Here is a 22320-nt window from a genome sequence, read left to right as displayed (position 1 = left end):
GTCCTGAAACAGCCACACTCTATGACTGATTCAGAAGAATGTTCTGGGATTTGTAGTGCCTCTGATTATTATTAGACAATGACTATTCAATTGTAGAGATGCAGAAGGTATCAGAAGTCATGCATCAAGCCAAGCAATCAACCAATAAGAATGTATTAAGTCTGCTGCCCAACCCGTTACGACAACCAAAAATGTCTCTAGATATTGCCAAATATCTCTGAGGGAAGGAGGTTGAAAAGTGGCCCCTAGTTTAGAACCCCTGACCTAAGTCAACCCTATGACAGACACATTCCTTTTTCGAAACTATCATTTGTAAACAGATCAAGGGTTTTCACATTGCCATTCAATTTATCATCACTTATGCCTCTATCTTACAAATTTTTGTTCAACTGAGCATTACTGGTTGCCTCAGTTGGAAGAATATAGAGCAGAAGACCCTTGCTCATTTGAAAGAATTGATATGTGAAATAAATCCTCCACTGTGCAATGGAATGGTAGTTATATTTTATGGAAAAAAATATAAGGATATGCATATAATGATGGATTTGTATTAGAGATTAATTTGGAAAATGGAGTCCTACAATTGGGGAGTTTCCTGATGCAGTTGCATGTCTACTGGTTTACTTTAGTTCAATAAACATGTATTGAGCACTAAATATATGTAAATGACTCTACAAACTTCTGGGGATATAAACATAAAAAAGACAGTTTCCCATTTTTTTCCCCAGAAGGTGGTTTCAAGTGGGAGAAGCACATAATGGGAGAAGCTACTTTCAAAACAGTAATAAATGATAAGCTAGAACTCAGAGCTGGGTACTCAGAGTACAGAGGAGTTTCGAAGAGTCAATTATTGGTGCTAGTTAATGGTAACAAGGTGATGTCGATTATTAGTAAATCTGACAGGATTTCTCTTCATTAGCAATGAAAGTTATAAGAGTTCAATATATCAATGAATTAAAAAATTTTGGAGGTAAAAGGAGATTTGAAGAGTTAGATCAGAAAGCTATGAGCTTTAGTGACTCTGTGATGGAAGACCACACAGAGGGAAGAAGAGATTTGGAATCGTGCCTGATTTCCATTCCTATCTTTGTGCTTTCTAGTCACATGCTCTTGGGCACTTCTCTGAGAAACAAGGGTGGTGCTGCCTCCTCATCTGAATTTAGTGAGGATTAATGCAAATAATCCATGTCAAGCCCCAGCACATACCATAGCAGAACCAGACCCAAAACTGAGCTCCCTGCTGACTTCCTATAGTAACCCTAATTCCAAAGCCTCCCCTAGAAGCAGAGGATAGCTACTGCACTGAACTGGCTGAAGGCAGCCTGCCTGGAACTTGCTGAAAGGATTTAGTCATTTTAGGCCCAGTGATTAGAACTAATGGATTATTCTGAGGGCTGAGACCTGGGCTTATCCCTGACCCTATTGTGGCATGTAGCAAGTATCAAGAAAGTAAAATATATCTCAAACTTGGAAAGTGTAAAAATTACAACTGCTTGATTTTTAAAATATTCCTCTAGAGCAGCCTTCTTAAACTTTAATGTGCACGCAAATCATGTGGGCACCTTGTTAAAATGCAAGTTCTGATTCTGAAGGTCTAAGGTGGAGCCTGAGATTCTGCATTTCTTTCAAGCTCACCACTGACACCAATGCTGCTGGGCCAAGCATCACTCTTTGGAGTGGCCAGGTGACAGCAGTTTCCAACTAATTTCCTTTCTTGAGAAATGGTACTTTGTTGTCACAGGATATTTGACCCACAATTCATAACTGATAAAGCACAGTGATTTGCAGTCCCGTAAAATTAAGGTAGTTTGCAGATATGAATAGGGTTTTTATAGCCTGGTAGGGAAATTACTCCAAAAGTATTACAGAGGGGTTATACTTTTATTGTCTTGTAGAAGGTTAACCAGGTTCATATTTAGTCTAGCATTTTTTATTTTGCTAGACACACACACACACACACACACACACACATTTCCTTCAAGAACCTGGGGGAAACTCTTCTTATATCTTCCCCATTGTTTCCTTTATTAATGTGTTAATTTAAAACTTTGACATAATCTATAACTTAGAGAATTATTAGCACTCTTTTATCTTAGGGAAGGGGGTAAAAAAAAAAAAAGGAAGAACTGTCTTATTTGTCCCAAAGCTACTGTTTTGAAGTAGTTGTAGCTGCAAGTTACAATAGTACAACAGGACATGCCAGGAAAGCAAAGTGGGCCACTGGGGGAATTATCCTAACAGAATATTAAGACACTGGAAAAAAATATTTAAACTTTATCTATCTATTTGCTGCCTCAGATATGATGAGGGCCAGTAGAGGGCTGCAGGAATTCATTAAAGGCCTTTCTTTTGCTTCTTCTGCTTAAGCCAAGGGTTTTATCTTCAAAGACAATCTCCCCAACAAAACCTAATTGCGCTATGATAAAGGCTGATAGTTTTACCATTTTACCACCTCCCACACCTACATCCAGACTGTATTTACCTCTGCTGCCAAAATGAGCCTCTGTGAGGCCACTGGAATCAATCACCAGGCTATTGGGCAAGCCATAAGCCAGAGCATTCGGAGGACATCTGCTGCCACATTAGATAACAAGCTTTCACAAAGAAGGGCCAAAAGTGGTCCAGCTGGCCCCTTCCTCACCAAGCCAGGCTGTGTTGTCAAACTCAGCAGAATAAATGGCTTTAGAAGACAGATGTCATATTTCGTAACTAATGATGCAACTTGAACAGTGGCCCATACTGGAAGAAGTCCAAATATATAGAAATATGTAAAAAATTATCTTTAGTCCACAACTATGATAGGTAAAATGGGAAACTGGGAAACTGTCAGTACCAAGGAATCTAAAGGACGAAAGGAAACTCAAGAGAGTCCATCTAAATCAAACTCTGCACCTACCATCTGCCTGTAATTGCCTGCAGGCATCAGGTGTGTGGCTTAGCAAGCTCAGCACCAGGGCTGACACAGCTCAAGTCATGAGAGCTAGCTATGTGCTGTTTGCTACTTCACCTCTGAAGGAGGACAGACTAAAGAATTCCCGTCTTCCCATGGGGTTCATGAGGAAGTCATTCTGATTCTTTTCTACATGTTGAAAAAAATAGCAATGAAAGTGTCAGATTAGGTGCATGCTTCCTACCTATTCCCACCAGGTACATACTAAATCCTGGACAGTTAACATAAGTACCAGCTACTCTCTCTCTCTCTCTCTCTCAGTCTGTGTGTGTGTGTGTGTGTGTGTGTGTGTGTGTGTGTGTGTGGTGTCCTTGACCCATTTGTTTATCAATAGAAATTGTTAGAGCACCTATCTTCACCAGAACTATGCTAAACACTTGAGATACATCAATGAGCAAGACAGACACGACCTCTGCCCTCTTGGAGGCTGAGTACAGAAAAAGCAGTCAAAATGATACATGTGTTGTGTCCCCAATGAAAAGAAAAAAAAATTAAAATTAAAATTAAAAAAATGATACATATGCTCTGGTCAAAGACCAGCTTGACCAGACAAGCTGATCTGATATTTCTTTAGGTTTACAAAGCAACTTTTCTCTTCAAAGATGCTGAGATAATATGTTTAAAATATTGCTCACTGTTTCCATCCACCTACCTCTAATCCTGGCATCCCTTTCTCTCATTGGGCTCTTCTTTCACATTTAAGCTGGGCCAGGATGCCTCACTGCTTTGAGGACAGTATGTAACAGTACAGAGCAGAGAAATAAGAAAGGTTTGTCTTGCTTCAGAGTTCCAAAAGCCCTTAGGCTGCGAAGGCATCGAGAGTAGATTCATTAGAAAATGTGCTTTAAGAACCAGGCTTCCCAGGCTAGACAGAGCATTCATGATGGGTGCACACATATTGGTAAATCCCTTAGGCGGTGATGGTCTTGCTGCCTGCTTGATGGGCCTAGCTAGAGTTGGAGGGTGGGAAGAGAGGAGCAGAGCCTCCCCTGGAAGCCTTGAGGGATCCAAGAGCAAGAAGATAGGTGCCTCATTTCCTGGTCAGACCCCATGGAGGCAGTAAGAACCCCAGGAAGAAAAGGCTGTGCAGGAGGTCAGGCATTAATTGGCCTCGTTCTGGAGGCATTTATGGCTGTCTTGAGCTTTCTTAAAGTTTACAGAACTAATATTTCCAGTTCTAAGTTTTAATGGCTCAGCACACTGTGAAGTATTTTGCAAAATGCTTTAACTCCTCCTAGTGGTGACCAGGGAGCAAAGAGCACAAATGCTAGAATGAAAAAGCTGCAGACTAGAAGTCATCAGCTGAGTTAGACAGCCCCTGTGAGCCACTGCAAACCTTCTCGGTCCCCACCTGCCTCCCTTGCTCCAGCAGCTGCTGCAGTGACCAAATCTAAGCCAGCTCCGGCCAGCTTTGCACTGGACAGGTGCATCTGGATGGTGCCTAACCTGAGGGAAGACAGAAACAGCTGGGGTTCAGGGCTTACAAAACCCATGGTACCACCCTTAGTCAGTCAGTACAGACTGGATTAATCTTCCCTCATTCATCCCCTACATGGAGAGTTCTTTGGTTCCCTTCCTAAGCCTCCTCAGAGCCAGCTCTGTAATGCTTATTGTTTGGCCTGTTCCTATCCACCATTTCCTTACTCTTGCTCTCTAGAATCCCTTCCCAAATAAACTATCTGTATACAAACCTCTGGGGTTCAACTTTTAGAGGAATCCAGACTAACTCATGAACCACATCTTTGGTTAGCTGGTTGCTGGCTGGCTTGTTGGTTGGTTGGTTGGTGGGTTCGTTTTACCCCTAGTCTACCACTAACCAGCTGTGTGACCTTGGGTTAGCCACTTTACCTCTCAACAACACAACTTAATCATTAATAAAATTAGGATGTTAAAATTGAATATCCATCCCACGAATATTTTTTGAGCACCTTCCATATTCCAAGCACTATTCAAGATAGTGGTGGTCAATGAACAGGAAACACAATGTTGTACTTGAGGAGTTTATATGATGGTTAGAGAGACAGACAATAAACAATAAACAAATAGCACTTCTCATCATGGTGGACCCTAGAGATAAGATATTTCAGGACTACAGCAAGAAGCTGCCAGAGTGCATGGAGATGGGCGCCAACTTAAGGAGCTAAGGGAACAATTCAAAGAATTTACCAAGCCGTATGAAAAGTCTGAAAATGATCTGAAGGCCCTAAAAAGTGTTGGGCAGATTGTAAGTAACATGCTTAAACAATTAACTGAAGAAAAATTCATTGTTAAAGCTGCAGATGGACCAAGATATGTTGGGAGTTGTCGTCGACAGCTTCATAAAAGTAGCTGAAGCCAGGAACAAGAGTTGCTTTGGATAGGGCTACACTAACTATCATGAGATATTTACCAAGAGAGGTGGAGCCACTGATTTATAACATGTCTCATGAGGATCCTGGGATGTTTCTTATTCTGCGATTGGAGGGCTATCAGAATAGATGTGGGAATTGAGGGGTTACCACTTACAAACCCAGTTATTCCAACGTGTAGGAATAATACCTCCAAAAGGCTGTTTGTTATGTGGACCACCATAAACAGGAAAAACACTCTTGGCACACAAGCTATTGCTGGCCAGCTGGACTGCAACTTTTTTCCTTTTTTTTTTTTGTTTTTTGGAGACAGGGTCTCACTCTATTGTCCAGGCTGGAGTGCAGTACTGTGATCTTGGCTCACTGCAACCTCCATCTCCCAGGCTCAAGTGATCCTCCCACCTCAGCCTCTGGAGTGGCTCAGACCACAGGTGTGCACCACCATGCCCAACTAATTTTTAATTAGTTAATTAATTATTTTTTATTTTTTATTTTGAGACGGAGTCTCATCTGTTGCCCAGGATGGAGTGCAGTGGCGTGATCTTGGTTCACTGTAACCTCCATCTTCTGGGTTCAAGCGATTCTCCTGCCTCAGCCTTCTGAGTAGCTGGGATTACAGGCATGCACCCCCATGCCTGGCTAATTTTTGTGTTTTTAGTACAGATGGGATTTCACCACATTGGCCAGGCTGGTCTCGAACTCCTGACCTCAGGTAATCCACCCACCTTGGCCTCCCAAAGTACTGGGATTACAGGTGAGAGCTACCACACCCAGTTACCCAGCTAATTTTTGTATCTTCTGTAGAGATGGGGTTTCACCATGGTGCCCAGGTCCACCTGCCTTGGCCTCCCACAGTGTTGGGATTACAGGTGTGAGCCACCACACCTGGCCAGGACTGCAATTCTTAAAGGTTGTATCTAGTTCTATTGTAGACAAGCACATTGGTGAAAGGGCTCATTGGATCAGAGAAATGTTTAATTATGCCAGGGACCATCCACCATGCATCATTTTTATGGATGAATTAGATGCTATTGATGGTTGTTGGTTTTCCAAGGGTACTTCAGCTGACAGAGAGATTCAGAGAACCTTAATGGAGTTACTGAATCAAATGGATGGATTTGATACTCTGCACACAGTTAAAATACAACAGACCAAATACACGGGATCTTGCTTTGCTGCATCCAGGAAGATTAGATAGAAAAAAATATATATTGATTTGCCAAATGAACGAGCAAGATTAGACACGTTGAAAATCCATGCAAGTCCCCTTACAAAGTATGGTGAAATTAATTATGGAGTAATTGTGAAGTTTTCAGATGACTTTAATGGAGGAGACCTGAGAAATGCTTGTACTGAAGGAGGTATGTTTGCAATTCATGCTGATCATGGTTTTGCAAAGCAGGAAGGCATCATGAAAGGTTAGAAAGTGGCTGATTCTAAGACGCTAGAGCTTAAATTGAACTATAAACCTGTGTAATTTACTTTTTGATGGCTATATAAAAGACATTGGCTTAATGTGAAAGTGAAGTTAAAGAAAATACTATACGTATTGCCAATGATCTCATTAAAAGTGTATGAATAAAAATATGAGTAACATCATACAAATTAGTATAATAATTCAGTAATCCAACTTTTAGGACTGATATGGAAGTTTGTATATTTGCTAATATCGCATTTATTGCAGCAGAAGTTACAAGAGAAGAATGTGTTGAAGCTTTTCGTATTTGCTAGGTGAGCATTTTGTAAAACATTGAAAATGGTTTGAGGTAGTAGGATAAGAAAGCATTTTTGTGACTTATTTTATATCATTTGTTTCCCTCATTCTAAAAAGTTGAATAAAATCTGTTTGATTCAGACCTACAGAAATAAATAAATGAAAAAATAATACAGTGTCAAGTAATGATGGGTACCTCTGTGACGGGAGTCAGGGCTGGGGGTGTGTGTTTGCGATCAGAGTAACAAAGCAAGGAGGCCAAAAGCCAATCGCCAATTGGTACCTGGGAAAGCACTTTCGAGCAGAGGAAACAGGGAGGACAAAGTCCCCCAGATTCCCACTTCTCTAATCTGACTTGGAGATTCTTTGAGAGTTGTGTTGATCCCATTTGAATGGAAAAGAGATGGCAATTTGGAGACTTAATCACCCTAAATTGCATAAATCACCCTTTTTATCCACAAGCTGAAATCCCTGTATCCTTGGTTTCTGCCCTGGCCACATCCTTTCCAAGCTGCCTGAATGAGGAGATGTGAAAGTCTACCATGGGTGGAACTTCAAAGGTTTTGTTTGATGAAACAAAACCCCTCATCTAAAGATGAAAAAGAGAAAAGGTGAAAACAGTCTCAAACATGAAGTGACTCCTTTCCTCTGTGTAAAAGGTTTAGTCAAAGAGTCTCGTTTCAATTTCATTTTTAAGACTCTTTTCTTAGCCCTTAATTATTTGCTATTTAGAGCATTTGTTGCATGTTCGCATTTTTTGTGCATACTTTGAAGTATTAAAAAACAAAAGTTAAAAGAAGTTGATATCTGACAAGTTACCCATTCTTCTTCTAAGGATGTAATGGGGCAAGTTTCTCACTGAGTCATTACAAATAAAATGTTTGCAGGCATAGTGAGGATAGCGGAAATCAAGTAAATATAAACATTTGGCGTTTCATCTCTTTGGGTTAGATGAAATCCTTTAGATGGTTCATTGTGCTGTGCCTGTGACCCTTGCAAGGTGGTTATTAACTAACATGGTGCAGAGATTTGCAAGCCTGTGAAGGAACGAAAGCTCAGAAATGCTGAGGCTACTCTGCAGTGAATAGGAGGAACCAGGAGCTGAACAGGGCTGGCCTTTCCTGTCATGCCTGATCCCAGCCTCCCGCCAAGCAAGAAAGCCCACTGCTAAGAACAGCAAAGTCTTGGGTTCAAGTAGCAGAAATACGCTTGGTTAGACTCCCTGGGCACAAAAGGATTTCCAGTCTTCCCTGGTGAGTACCACTCTGTTAGCTCACTGGGTTCCACAGCCTCAGGTGCACCCAGGAGTGAAGGATCTGTGTGGTGAGAAGATGTGGGTGGACCCACCAAACCTACTGTGGCTACCACATATGCCAGGGATGGAGGAGGATAGAGTTGCCTTTAAATATGAAAGATAGAAGCTAGAGGAATTAAATGTCTCCCTAGGAGCCAGTACAGTCTTTTCTCTAGAAAATCCCAAAAAATGTCAGAAATATGCTGGGAAATATTTTGGTAATGAACCCTTGGATGCTTATTTATGAAGCATTTGGAAATGCTGGAACAGAACCACAGCAGTGAAACAAAAAAAAAGAATTTCAATTTACTGGGATGATTGGATTCCTTGGGTGAATAATATTTTGCTGTTGATGAAAAATCAAAATGGGCCCTGACACTGAACATGCCTTTGCCAGAAAATGTTTGCTTCAAGTGGAATGCTGTAGTTATCTCTTTGTCAAGGGCATGTAAATTCAAAAAGTTTGGCATGTATGCAAAGACAGGGCAGAGGGACAAGGCCCTGCTTGTTATTTTCACTCATCTTTTAATGCAGTTTTTCATTCAGAGTGAGGATACCACAGTGGGATCACATATCCCACATTTAACTCACCAGAATTCAACTATTCACACTTTGAACACAGGGAGAAAGAGAGAGATTGCAAGAAAGACAAGGGTAACATTTTAAATAGTATGGGTAATTCTATTAATTTCAGGAGTAAACATTAAAGGAGAGACAAATCTGCATATATATATATGTGCAGGTTTGTACACACAAAACAAAGCATATTGTATTTTATGAGTAATCTGAGAGATATTTACGAATAATGTCGATTGTCATTGTCACTGAGTTGGGGACTTTAGAATCTAAGCCTTAAACAAAGTGAGAGACTCCACTGCACTGTCCTAAAAGAGGAAGATGTTTTAAGTTGTTTTTCTAGTTGGGGAAAGAAATTGCTTTGAGCCATCCACACAACCTCTGCTGCTTCCATATGAGCAAAGACATGCACTGGAGACAGTCGGCTGAGGTTTGGGGTTCAGTGCTGGTCATGAGACAAAGTAATTAAATGAGCATATTTGTCTAATTGATGCAATTTGTCGTGTCATTTAAAACCATGAATTATAAACAGGGTTATGTAACCCTCGGGTCTCCTTTTACACAACTAACATGTTTAAGTGCCTGCTAACAGCAAGGCAATGAATTAGAAGCCATGGGGAATTTGCAGGTAAACCCTCATGGGAGAGTTTACGAATCTTGCAGGAGGGGTAGATAAATACCTTGTAAATTACAATACAGGGGAGAGAGTGAACAAATGTGCAGATCAGGTAAAATTGCGAGCAGGCATGTATATCACTCCAAAATATAATTATCCTTTAATTATTTACTCATATATGGGACTTCAAAAGCTCTAATTCATTTTCTTATAATAGTCTTGGTCTTTAATTATTCTTATTAAGCTAACATTCAACTGTGTTTGCATTTTATGTGATAGCTACCAGCTTTGACTATTCAATAGTAATTGCTCCTTTCGTTTTGCTAATAAAACCCCAATGTGGTTTAGGGAGATATATGACCAACTCCCAGCAAAACCCTCACTTTTCAACCTCCTTAGGCCACTGAATGCTCACATAACCCAATTCTGCCTAATGAGAAACAAGCAGAGCTCTGGGAGAGGGGAGGTTTCTAGGGAAGATTTGCTTTCTTCATTTAAAGAGTGAATGTAGGCTCTTTCCCCATTCCCCCTTCCTTCTCCCTGACCCTCCTCTCCCCTCCTCTTGTCTTGAAACAAACAAGAGCTATGGACCCGTAGCAATTGTCTTGTATCCAGGAGGCAAAACATCCATAAAGCTGCCAAGGAAACATTAAATTGTTGGCTCTGACATCTAGCAGCTGACTGAAAGCCAGCAGACACCTACTCCCAGACTTTTTGTTACATAAGAAAAATAAACATCTGCCTTTAAGCCACTGTTTTGTGGGCGTTAGTGACTTGCAAACAACCCCTTCCTAATCACTCTATTCCCTAAGCATATACCAAGTGCTGATAGGGAAGGGGCCGAGAACACGGGGAAGGGCTGAAGGAAATCAACCTGGATTTTTGGGTGGCAGTACCAGTCCCCAAAAAAGATCATTAAAGTGCATATAACATTGTCTCTCATTCACACATCCTTTATCCTCTCACTCATTCACACGTATGTTACCTCTGGACAGCCCCCTTCCCTCAAGAAGTTTATGGTGTAATGAGTATGATTAGAAATGTATTCAAATAACTAACATGGAAGGTGGAAAATGGCAAAGGCCAAGAAAGAGACATAAGAAAGTAGCCCTTTGGGGCTGGACTGTTTATCTAAGCTGGGAGGTGGTAAAATGTTTTCCTCAGGGTGTGAGCCAACTTTCCCTTTGCCACCAACTGCCCCTCCCTCCAAGGATGGGGTGGAGGTTGGAGGGGTGAGGGGGGTGGGGGAGATTTTTTTCCCCTCCCTGCAGGACAGGGGTGGAGGGATTTTAGAAGATCTTAAAGGGAGCATTCTGCATGAGAACCTGAGAACAGCTAGATTGGAACACAATACTCCAGTTCCATAACTGCTCTTATGAACACAAAAAGACCTTTTGTGTTTTTCTTGTTTATTTGAAAATTCTAGAATATCTTCATTATGCAAAGAAGGAAAAGAAAAGGGATTGGGGGGGAGGGAAGAGAGAGAAAAGCATGTGTGCTCCATCCACATCCCATCCAAGCTTCAGGAGCTGGACTCAGTGGCAACAAGGGTAAAAGTGAAAGGGCTCAATTATGGGCTCAATTGTGTCCCTGTACTCCCCAGATTCCTGTGTTGATACTCTAACCCTCAATGGGACTGTATTTGTAGACAAGGCCTTTAAAGAGGTAATTAAGGTTAAATGAGACTGTAAGGGTGGAGCCCTAATTCAAATCCAATAGGACTGGTGTTCATGTAAGAAAAGGAAGAGACAGTGAGGGTGCGGGTGCACAGAAGAAAGGCCACATGAGGACACAGCAAGAAGGCGGCTGTCTGCCAGCCAGGAAGAGAGGCCTCACCAGAAACCAACCCTGACAGCTTCTTGATCTTGGATTTCCATACTCCAGAACTGTGGGAAAATGAATTTCTGTTTACCTAGTCAGTGACATTCTGGCATGGCAGCCCAAACAGACCATAAAGGCTCCAGGAGGAGATGAAAATTCAGGATGTATGTGTGATCAACTGCAGCCTCAATGGTCTCTTCCTGATGGAGTTATCTACCTCACTGGCACCTTCATGTTCATCTACTCAATAAACTTTTGTACTTTGATTATTTTGTGGATCTAGTCCCCAACCAAGTTAGAAATTAAGTATACCTGCAGTTTCGAAGAGAATGATGGCCCTTGTTCCTAGAAAGTGAGTGAGCATTTCCAAGCAGCTTTGATCTCCACAGGCAGAAAAGGAGAAAGAAACTTTCGATGTGAGCAAAGACCCAGAACCCGAAGAAGGAAGGGCTGGCTCCTTCATTTGTCCCATTGGTATTTATTTTGAACACCTACAATATGCAAGGCAGTGGTAGAGGAGTGAGGGATGCAGGGAATAAAACAGACCTGCCCGCTGCTCCTGGAAACATGATGAAAAATTATTCAGAGCACAGAGAATGTGGAAGGAGTAATGGGAAGTAAAGCTTGGAGAGTAGGATGGGAACAGATTGTGGCAGCTTTGAACCTCTGTCTAGGAAAATATTATTTACCCATGAGGCACATAGGGAGCCACTGCAGCTCATCAAGCAGGAAAGTGTCCTGGTCACGGTTGGCTTTTAAAAATATGAATCTGGAAGCTATCAGTTGGCTCAATTGGAGTGGGAAGAAACTGGAGACTGGAGAACAGTTAAAGGATGAGTACTGCAAACCAATAATAAAATTCTAAGGCCTCCAACTGACTGAGTGGACACCCTTCTTGGCCAAGGGGATCCCAAAGAAACCTGAAAACCTAGTTCAGGCCATGATGAGAAGGGAGGTGTTGGACATACCCTGTTATAACCCTTCCCTTTGGAGTTTAGACAGAATTAACCAGCATTAACATTAAAATAGAGATCTTAAGACTGCCATACAAAACACTCTTCATAGCAATAGGATGCCAAATTCCAACCTGACTCTGGTATACCATCACATGACAGATAACAGACCCTGAAGAAAATTAATGCATTTTACCCAAAATATATTTCTTTGATATATCTTGGAATGGCCCTGCAAAGCCATCTTTTGTGGGGGATTTTTTTTTCCTGTAGAGAACCTCCTTCCCTTACCAGTTTTTTTTTAGAGAGCCTGACACCTTCTAAGACTCAAAAAGAGACATTTACCATCTATTCTCTCTGAAACTTGCTATCTGGAGGCCTCATCTACATAACAAGAACCTTGGCTTCCACAATCCTCCTTAACTCAAGCATTTCTTTCTGTTGACTTCAACTCTTTAGGCAAAGCTTAACTCTGAATCAACTGCCAATTGAAAAAGTTTTGACTCTACCTATAACCTGTGAGCCCCCCTCTTCAAGGTGCCCCAACTTTCTGGGCCGAACCAATGTATTCCTTACATTTATTGATTTATATCTTTGCCTGTAACTTCTAGCTCCCTAAAATATATAAAACCAAGCTATAACTCAACCAACTTGGGCAACTGTTCTGAGGACCTCTTGAGGTTGTGTTCCAAGCCATAGTCATTCATATTTGGCTCAGAATAAACTTCTTCAAATATTTTAATTTTTTTCCATCAACAGTACTAAAGCTCAGATGAGATGTACTAAGAGCCTGAATGAAGGTAATATTAAAATTATTGATGTTTGCTGGCACCATACCGTATACTAATATCAACAGAAAATCTCAAAAGGGATATATTGTCTGAAACTCATAAAAATACTGTCAATGAAAAGAGTCAAACTCTGTAAAATATTTGAAGAGATATATTCTGAGCCAAATATGAAGACCATGGCCTGTGACGCAGCTCTAGGAGATCCTGAAACATGTGCCCAAGGCAGTAGGGCTACAGCTTGGTTTTATACATTTTAGGGAGACATCAGACATCAATCAATACATGTAAGATGTACATTGGTTTGGTCCGGAAAGGCAGGACAAATCAAAGTGGGGCTCCCAGGTCATAGGAAGATTCAAAGATTTCCTGATTAGCAATTGGTTGAAAGAGTTTATCTATAGACTTGGAAGCAACAGAAGAGAGTGTCTGGGTTAAAATAAGGGGTTGTGGCAACCAAGGTTCTTATTATACAGATGAAGCCTCCATGTAGCAGGCTTCAGAGAGAATAGATTGTAAACGTTTCCTATCAGACTTAAAAAGGTGCCAGATACTTTAGTTAATTCTATCCTAAATCAGGAAAATAACTGGAAAGGGAAGAGTGAGGAGTACAGAAGGTAGATTTTCCCCATAAGAGACAGCTTTTCAGGGCCATTTCAAAATATATCAAATAAATGTATATTGGGGTGAAATACTTCTATTTCTTTCAGGGCCTGCTATGTTATCATGTTAATACCTAATTGCTACAAACAGTCTGTTTTGTCAGTTTTAAAGTCTCTGCTTTAATGTTAATGCTGATCAATTGTGCTTGAATTCCAAAGGGACAGAGGTATAATGAGGCATGTCCAACCACCCATTCCCATCATGGCCTAAACTAGTATTTCAGATTTGCTTTAGGATGACCTTGGCCGAGAGGAAGGGTCCTTCAGTTAGCTGGGGGTTAGAATTTTAATTCTGGTTTACAATACTATCATGTATTGGCCTTGGAAAAGTTTCCCTAACACAGAGTTTTGTCTTTTAATATCAAGGCAGCAAAGCATGGGTCTTTTAGCCACATCTAATACAATTGTAAGCTGGGAAGTGGTGGCCACATTGTCCAATGTCCTGTAGATCAATAAACTCTTAATATCGAGTTCAAAAGCCACAAAGTCTCCCATGACCTTGTAATTAATTTCAACAAATTATAATAAAACAGAAGGAATTGTCAGATTCAAGTTAGGAAAATGAAGTTGGAATCTATTCTGAGACTTTCCGGCTATGGACTATGGGCAAGTGACTTAATCACCGAACCCCCCTCCTACTCCAATCAGTGGACTTCAGGTAAATATTTAACAACTGGCTTTCCAAGAAAAAAAAAAAAACCATGATTTATAGCTTTGCCAATTTCTAGAGTTTTAATACTGCCATCATGGCCAGTTTCAAGCCAGCAATATGATGTCAACAAGCTCGCTGAATTCCTAAAATTTGACAATTGATTCTCAGGAAGCCAGCATGAGCCAGCTGTAAGCACACCACTGCTTTCAAGGCTCAGCTTCCACATCTGAAAAATGGGAATCACACCACTTCCACATGGCCATTGTCAGGATCGAGATAATGTAAGAGAAAATACCTAATACATGGTTATTATCATACATGGGGTATTTGAGAAATGTTTGTTCAGTATTTACTGAGCACCTACTATGTAGCAGACACTTCCAGGAACTGAAGATTCATCAGAGAACAAAACAACAGGTCTGCTCAGCTGGGATTGATGTTCTAAATGGGAGAGACAACCAGAAAGAAAAAAGAGAAGGAGAGAGAGAGACAGATGATAGATAAATAAATAGCCAGTCAGTTAGTCTGGTATTGATAAGCACTAGAAAGAAAAATCAAACCCAATAAGGATAAGGAGAAAGAGGAGTGGTCATACTATGCCAGGTACGGTAGCCAAGAAAGACGTCACTGATGAGAGATATCTGATGAGAAATCTGAGTGGAATAAAGGCATGACTATGGGATTATATGGGGAAGGGTGTCCCAGGCAGGGCAAGAGCTCATGCCAAACCCTGGGGCAGGTATGATGGGCTGGGCTGACCCCAGAGACAGAAGGAGGCCAGCGGGGTGGGAGCACCTGAGTGAGGAGACACACGTGGAAAGTGCAGTGGGAAGGGAAGCCAAGAGCAAAGGTGAGGCAGGGGAAGTCTCAAGCCCTGGCCATGTCTTAGGTGCCTTTAAACACCTGGAGACATAGTGGGCAGGGGCCAGTGACAGACGGGGCTGCACTCCTGCCCCTCTGCCTTCCTTACACAAAGGAGGATCTACCAACTGTGCTCCAACGGCCTCACTCCTTCATGTTTTCAACTATTCAAATGTTTGCTCAAATGACAAATATTGGCTCCAGTGGCCTCCATGGGCAGGCAGCAGTCTTAGCTCTAGAGACAGAAACTATGAGCAAAACTTGAAATCTTGCTTTTCATGGACCTACCTGGCCATGGAAGGAGAGAGAATACATCAAAACGTAAAAAAATGCATTGACTGGGCTACAAAGACAATCAAATAAGGTGGGCTGATAGAGTCCCCCTCTTAGATATAAAAATCCTCTTGGGCCAGGATCCTCCTGTCGCCTTATATTTCAATGCCTAGTTCTAGCATAGTCCTAACTGGTGCTCTGAGTAGCATTGCTCTAAACAATTGACCAACAGTAACCAAAGTAGGCTGGCAACAGTCCCAAGAGATCAAGAGAGCCCCCATTTTCCTCCTGGCATGAACTTTTTCAAACCACAAGGTTGAGGAAATGCCAACCTTTTACATAACTAAGAAATTTCTAAGACGTTGAGTTTTTTGTTTGCTTCGTTTGTTTTCTCTTTTTGTTTTTTAAACCTGCCACAAAATCATCTGGGGTCTTTATTAAATAAAATACAAATGTCTGGGCCCCGCCTTAGACTCACTGAATCAGAATAACTGGAGAAGGAGCCCAGGCAACTGTATTTTCAATGACCTTCTAAGGAATGTGGATGCTACATTGCTGATGCTTGAGATCCTCTGCTCTAATGCAAAAGTACAATCCACAAGGCTTCTTTTCATTTCAGTTGTAATTGTCTCCACAAAGCATTCTTAAGAAAGCTCTTCTGTAAACTTCCTTTGCAGAAACTGCAGCACTAGTCACAAGCTGACTGTTCAGAGAAATGCACGGGGAGACAGTGCCCGCATGATGGGAGCAGCCCATCAGCTGACCCGTTCATTCAAAAAACTCCACGTGTAGAGACACTGGATGGCTTTAGTGGAAGTGCCTCATTGTCTGGGGAGCTGAAGGAGAGACTTTCTGGAATATTCCCTACCTGTGAAGAGGGCATGGTAGTGGAGGCCCTTCTCCTTGTCCTGATGGGAGCAGACATCAAATAAGTAGGCTTTGATGGGCCCATCAATGAAGTCAGCAGCAAAATCAAAGAGAACGACACCTATCATGGTGACACTTATGGCCCAAACCAGCTTCCTCCTTGGGTTAGCAATCAAAGCTAAAAGAAAAATAAACATTGGTCTCCTAAATCCTGTTTTAGAATCATCCGCGTTTTGTAATTTCCACCTAAACTTCTTGCCATAAAATCATCTTCCTTGCTTTTATTTTGCTTTTTTCCGAATAAAAATAGCTTTACATTTTTTTTTCAGGTTTTAAAAATTATGCAAGCGAATGTCCAGAAAACACAAATCTATGGAGACAGAAAGTAAATTAGTGGTTGCTTAGGGCTGGTGCATAGGGGAAAAGTGGACATGACTGTTGATGGTAATGGGTTTCTTTTTGGGGTGATGAAAATGTTGTAGAATTAGAGAGTGGTAATGGTTGCACAACATACTAAAGGCACTGAATTGTACACTTTTAATTAGTGAAATTTCTGGTATGTAAAATATCTCTTTAAATAAAAAAGTATGCGTGCTTATCGCAAGCAATTCCAATTCTATTAAAAAAGCTGAGGGAGATGCTTCCAATCCCAGCCCCAGCAAAGGTCAGGCTTTAAGGCCTCCTTTTACGCACTTCTGCACATACAGACACACGTGTACAATGGTAGTCAAACGCAGTGCTTCTCAAAGTTTGGCATATTGAACTATCGTTTGTACGTCTTGTTAAAACACAGATTGCTGGCCCCATTTCCCAAGACTCTGATTCAATTGGTGGGCCTGAAGGGGGCCCGAGAAACTGCATCTCTAACGGCCGCTGCTGATGCTGAGGGGCAGGTCAGAGGCCACATCTTTGAACAGCACTGACGCAGTAACCAACTTTCTTCATATAATTTCAGCTCCTCACAATTTTTAACAGCTGGATTTTCATTCTATGGATACACTGTAATTCGTTTACCCAATCTCCTATAAAAGATACATTGTTGTTTCTCTTGTTTCCATTTGCTTTTTAAACTTAAGAATAGCATAGATTATATACACGTTTTAAAAATTGCAGTATAAAATTAAATGAACAATAAGTCTACCCGCCACTTCTCACCTCCTGTCCTTCAGTAACCCTCCTTAGAGTCAACAATGCTTATCAGCTTTTTGTTCATTCTCCTGGAAATATCCTACATTTGTACATTTACGCTTTCTTTCAAATATGTACAAATGATAATTGATTATCCTGCCTCATAATCACCTATTCTGCTAGCTTGAGAGTTAATGATCTACAAATGTGTGCTATTTTTAGCGATCCTTTTTGCAATGCAACTTTATTGTACTACCATCAATTACTGATTAACTGGTAGCTGATTAATGGCTAGAAAAAATGCCTACCCTCAGGTTTGCTTTTGTCCAGAATTTGCAATGCCAGAAAGGTCCTCTTGAGCTGATGGGCTTATGCCCTACGCCTATTAAAACGCTCTACATAAAACTATGAACAGAATTAACTTATTTGGATACACAGGCAACTTATTGTAAATATTTATGGAGCTATTTGGCAGCCAGTCAATTTGATAAGAGTATTAAATAGAGCATAATGGGCTCAAAAAGTAACTCAATTGATAAATATGTAAAAATATTCAATTCCATAAAATAGATACAAATTTAATAAAATAGATACAAATTTAATCCTATTTTTAAATCTTCACAACAATGAAACATATTTATTTTGATATTTCTAGAAGTAGAGGCTCCCCAACCACAGAATCTGGGCCAAATTTGTCAAAGGGGAAGTTCATTGTAACCTAGGAGAGATCAATTCTAACAAATTTCTAGGAAAGGTCAAACACATTAACACCCTCCTCCTGCAGAGGTACACACTAAGACACATATCCCTGCCTGCCCACCTTGTGCAGCCCACTTACCTGCTACAACAGTAGCCCCATTGAGGTACAGAGCCATGCCCACGAGCATCATGACTGCCAGGGTGAGGATGTAGGGTCTCCGGCGGCCCCACCTGGACCGGCAGTGGTCGCTGGCCGATCCGACCACGGGCTGCAGCAGGAATCCCAGGATGGGGCTGAGGAACCACACAATGCTGTACAGGCTGCTGGGCAGACCCACGCTGAGCAGGACTGGGGTCACATACGCTGCCTCCACCGCGTAGCAGAACTCTCTTCCGAACATGGCCATGCTGTGCATGATGAGTCTGCTGGTGGGTCTTTTAGGCGGCTCCACAGAGTCAAAGGGGCCATCATGAGCTAGGGATTTATAGATGTGGCGGCCAGCCTGCCCACTGTTGCCACCCATGGCCACTGAGAGAGGAACCTTCCTGCGAGCCCACCACCTCCTGCGTGGTCCTAGGGTCTGTGTTTCAAACTGGATTTGACGTGGAGCCTGGCCGAGCAACCAACAGAGATGGTCAGGCTGGGGGAGGGGCTCAAATTCTTTCCTGCCTCTAAGATCACAAGTTATGATGAGAGGGAGGGGGTGGTGCTGGAAAGCATGACAGAGATTAGCAGCTGTGAATGAGCCCTCTGGCTCCTTAAGACATTGGAATATTTTTCGAAAGGGATCCTCCTTTGTACTGTTCCCTCTCTCTTTCTCTCTCTCTCTCACACACACACAATTACACGTGATCACACACGGCTTCTCTCCCTCTCTCACACACACGTTATTACACGTGATCACACACATGGCCTCTCTCAGACAGTATTACACATGATCACACACACGGTTTCTCTCTCACACACATGCTATTACACATGATCACACACGTGGCTTCTCTCACACACACATTATTACACATGATCACACACGTCTTCTCTCTCACACACACGCTATTAAACGTGATCACACCTGGCTTCTCTCACACACACATGCTATTACACATGATCACACACGGCTTCTCACACACACATGCTATTACACATGATCACACACATGGCTTCTCTCACACACATTATTACACATGATCACACATGGTTTCTCTCACATACATGCTATTACACATGATCACACACGGCTTCTCTCTCATGCATGTTATTACACATGATCATACACATGGCTTCTCACACACATGCTATTACACATGATCACACATGGCTTCTCTCACACACATTACACATGGTCACACATGGCTTCTCTCACATGTGTTATTACACATGATCACACATGGCTTCTCTCTCACATGCTATTACACATGATCACACATGGCTTCTCATGCATTTTATTACACATGATCACACACGGCTTCTCTCACACACGTTATTACACATGGTCACACATGGCTTCTCTCACGTTATTACACATGATCATACACGGCTTCTCTCACACATTATTACACATGACACAGCTTCTCTCTCACACACACTATTACACATGATCATACACGGCTTCTCACACATTATTACACATGACACAGCTTCTCTCACACACTATTACACATGATCACACATGGCTTCTCTCACACACACATGCTATTGCACATGATCACACATGGCTTCCCTCTCACACACGTTATTACACAACGATCACACACGGCTTCTCTCTCACACACATTATTACACATGACCACACACATGGCTTTTCTCTCACACACACTATTACACATGATCACACATGGGGCTTTTCTCGTTATTACACATGATCGGACTCATGGCTTCTCTCACACACACATGCTATTACACGATTGCACACATAGCTTCTCTCTCACACACGTGTTATTACACATCACACACGGCTTCTCTCACATACACGTTATTTTACATGATCACACACATGGCTTCTCTCACACACGTTATTTTACATGATCACACACATGGCTTCTCTCTCACAGATGTTATTACACATAATTACACATGGCTTCTCTCTCATACACACATGCTATTACACATGATCACACACATGGCTGTGAGGTAATAAAGCCTTATTACATAGAGTTTGTCAAAATGTAAATAAATTGATATCTTTTCATAAACTTCTTTTTATAAATATAGACATTCTATTTTTTACTACAAGTTTTCCACACACACAGCTCAGGAGTGAAATAACTAGATTTAAAATGGTGGCAGGTCACACCCTTCTTCAAATCATTAGCTGTGTCAGATCGCCCTGATATTTCTCCTCGTGGTACTTAACACATTTTACAATGAGATAATTCTGGGTTTATTCCATATCCTGTGTTTGTCTTTGATTTCCTCAAGAGCAGAGAACAGGTCTGTTTTGTTCATTATGGTATCCCCAGCAAGTATCATGATACCTGGCACCTAGTAGATCCTCAATAAACATTTGCTAAAGGAATTACTGAGTGAATAAACCATACACACTGCATTTTGTGCTGCCTGTCTGCTCAGATCTATTTCCTTTGGTGCTCTTTATCTTATGGGGCTACATTTCCAGGGTTCCCTTGTTTTCTGGCTTCTAGGTAGATTTGGCTAATGGGAGACACTGGTAGGAAGACTAGGGGAGAGAGAGAAGGAAAGAAGCCAGGATATTTCCCTAGATTTCTTTCTTCTCCCTGAGGTATTACTGCCAGTGTCTATGTCTCCAAGGTGGGTGCAGCAACTTTGGCTTCTGGGTCCAAGTACATCAGCTTTCCCATCACCCCTGCAACCATAGGAGTGGTCTTGGCTTCCTAGTTATGCTCCTATCAGGGTTGCCTCACTATCTTCTGGGCTTCCCTGCTCTTTCGTCACCAGTGGAATTCTTTATATTAAATTTCCTCTGTTTTAAAGACTTCGAGTGGGTTATATTTTCCTTGCTGGACCCTGAGTTCAAATGAAAAGTCTGAGTTGTAGGGAAAACATCTTTTTTATTATTATTATTTTTATTTATTTATTTAGAGACAGGTTCTTGTTCTGTTGCCTGGGCTAGAGTGCAGTGGTGCAATCCTAATTCACTGTGGCCTCAAATTCCTGGGCTCAAGTGATCCTCCTGCCCCACCCTTGAGTAGGTAGGACTACAGGCACACACCACCATACCTGGATAATTTTTTTATTTTCATTTCGTAGAAACGGAGGTCCAGCCAAGTTCCCCAGGCTGGTCTCGAACTCTTGGCCTCAAGTGATCCTCCATGCCTGGGCTGGAAAACATAACCTTATGGGAAAGTTCCTAAAAATGGTTGAAGAACAAGACTGAAGGCTAGAATATGAAAGCTTAAATTCTGATTCTGCCCCTTCCTAGTTGCATATTCCTGAGCAAATAGTTTCAACTGGTATTTCTAAAACTGTGCCAAGGCACCCAGGGCATTAGAGTGACCTCACAAGAGTATCTCAGAATATTTAAAAATTTGAACACATAAACACAATGAAACTCAACATCTGTCAGACATCACATGAACTACTAGTGAGGTAGTTCATTCTTTCAACATAAGATTGCACTATAATCCTTCCGATAATTTCATATTTTTGTGAGACTGGGTTTTCCAGGCCATCTGATAAAAAATCAAGTACTATATGGACACCAACATGGAGCAGAAAATGAGGGCAGCAGTGTCCAATCTCATTCCAGGTGAGAAGTTGCACAGTGTCCAATAGGTGCATACATCTCCTTAGTAAGTGGTTGTGATTAACAATGAAATAGAAATGAAAAATATATTTTTTTATTTATGTGTATTATATTTTTCAAGCAGCTAATAAGTTGGTAGGACATAATATTTAATTTGTTGGGGACCTAATTATTTATAAATTGAATGGTTAGATATTTCTTTTGGCCTAAGCCACCATGAAAAAATCACTGAGGCGCTAAGGGAAACATGAACTAAGAAGCCCTTCTGAGTCTCTGTTTTCTCAACTGTAAGATGAAGAAACCTGCTCCACCTTCCTCTTGTGATTGTTGAACGGCAGTTGAGATACTGCGCAGAATGGACCTTATTGATGGCCTATCCAACATCCATTCTCTACT

At 41.5% G+C, this 22320-nt stretch overlaps 1 protein-coding gene and 1 pseudogene across 1 annotated transcript in view; one reads left to right on the top strand and one right to left on the bottom strand.

Moving 5' to 3' along the window:
- SLC45A2 (solute carrier family 45 member 2) overlaps positions 1-22320 on the bottom strand; it is a 46895-nt gene that overhangs the window by 24318 nt on the left and 257 nt on the right. The window contains exons 2-4 of the mRNA XM_003818499.6: positions 21399-21528; positions 18342-18813; positions 16377-16553 (exon numbers count right to left, since the gene is read on the bottom strand). Coding sequence (XP_003818547.2) covers positions 16377-16553; positions 18342-18726 — 562 coding nt within the window. The 5' untranslated portion in view covers positions 18727-18813; positions 21399-21528. The remainder of the gene's footprint in view (positions 1-16376; positions 16554-18341; positions 18814-21398; positions 21529-22320) is intronic.
- Positions 5005-6775, top strand: LOC103786099 (26S proteasome regulatory subunit 10B-like; annotated as a pseudogene).

The sequence above is a fragment of the Pan paniscus genome, chromosome 4 (assembly GCF_029289425.2).
Source record: "Pan paniscus chromosome 4, NHGRI_mPanPan1-v2.0_pri, whole genome shotgun sequence".
Lineage (NCBI taxonomy): Eukaryota > Metazoa > Chordata > Mammalia > Primates > Hominidae > Pan > Pan paniscus.
This window is presented reverse-complemented; position numbering and strand designations above follow the sequence as displayed.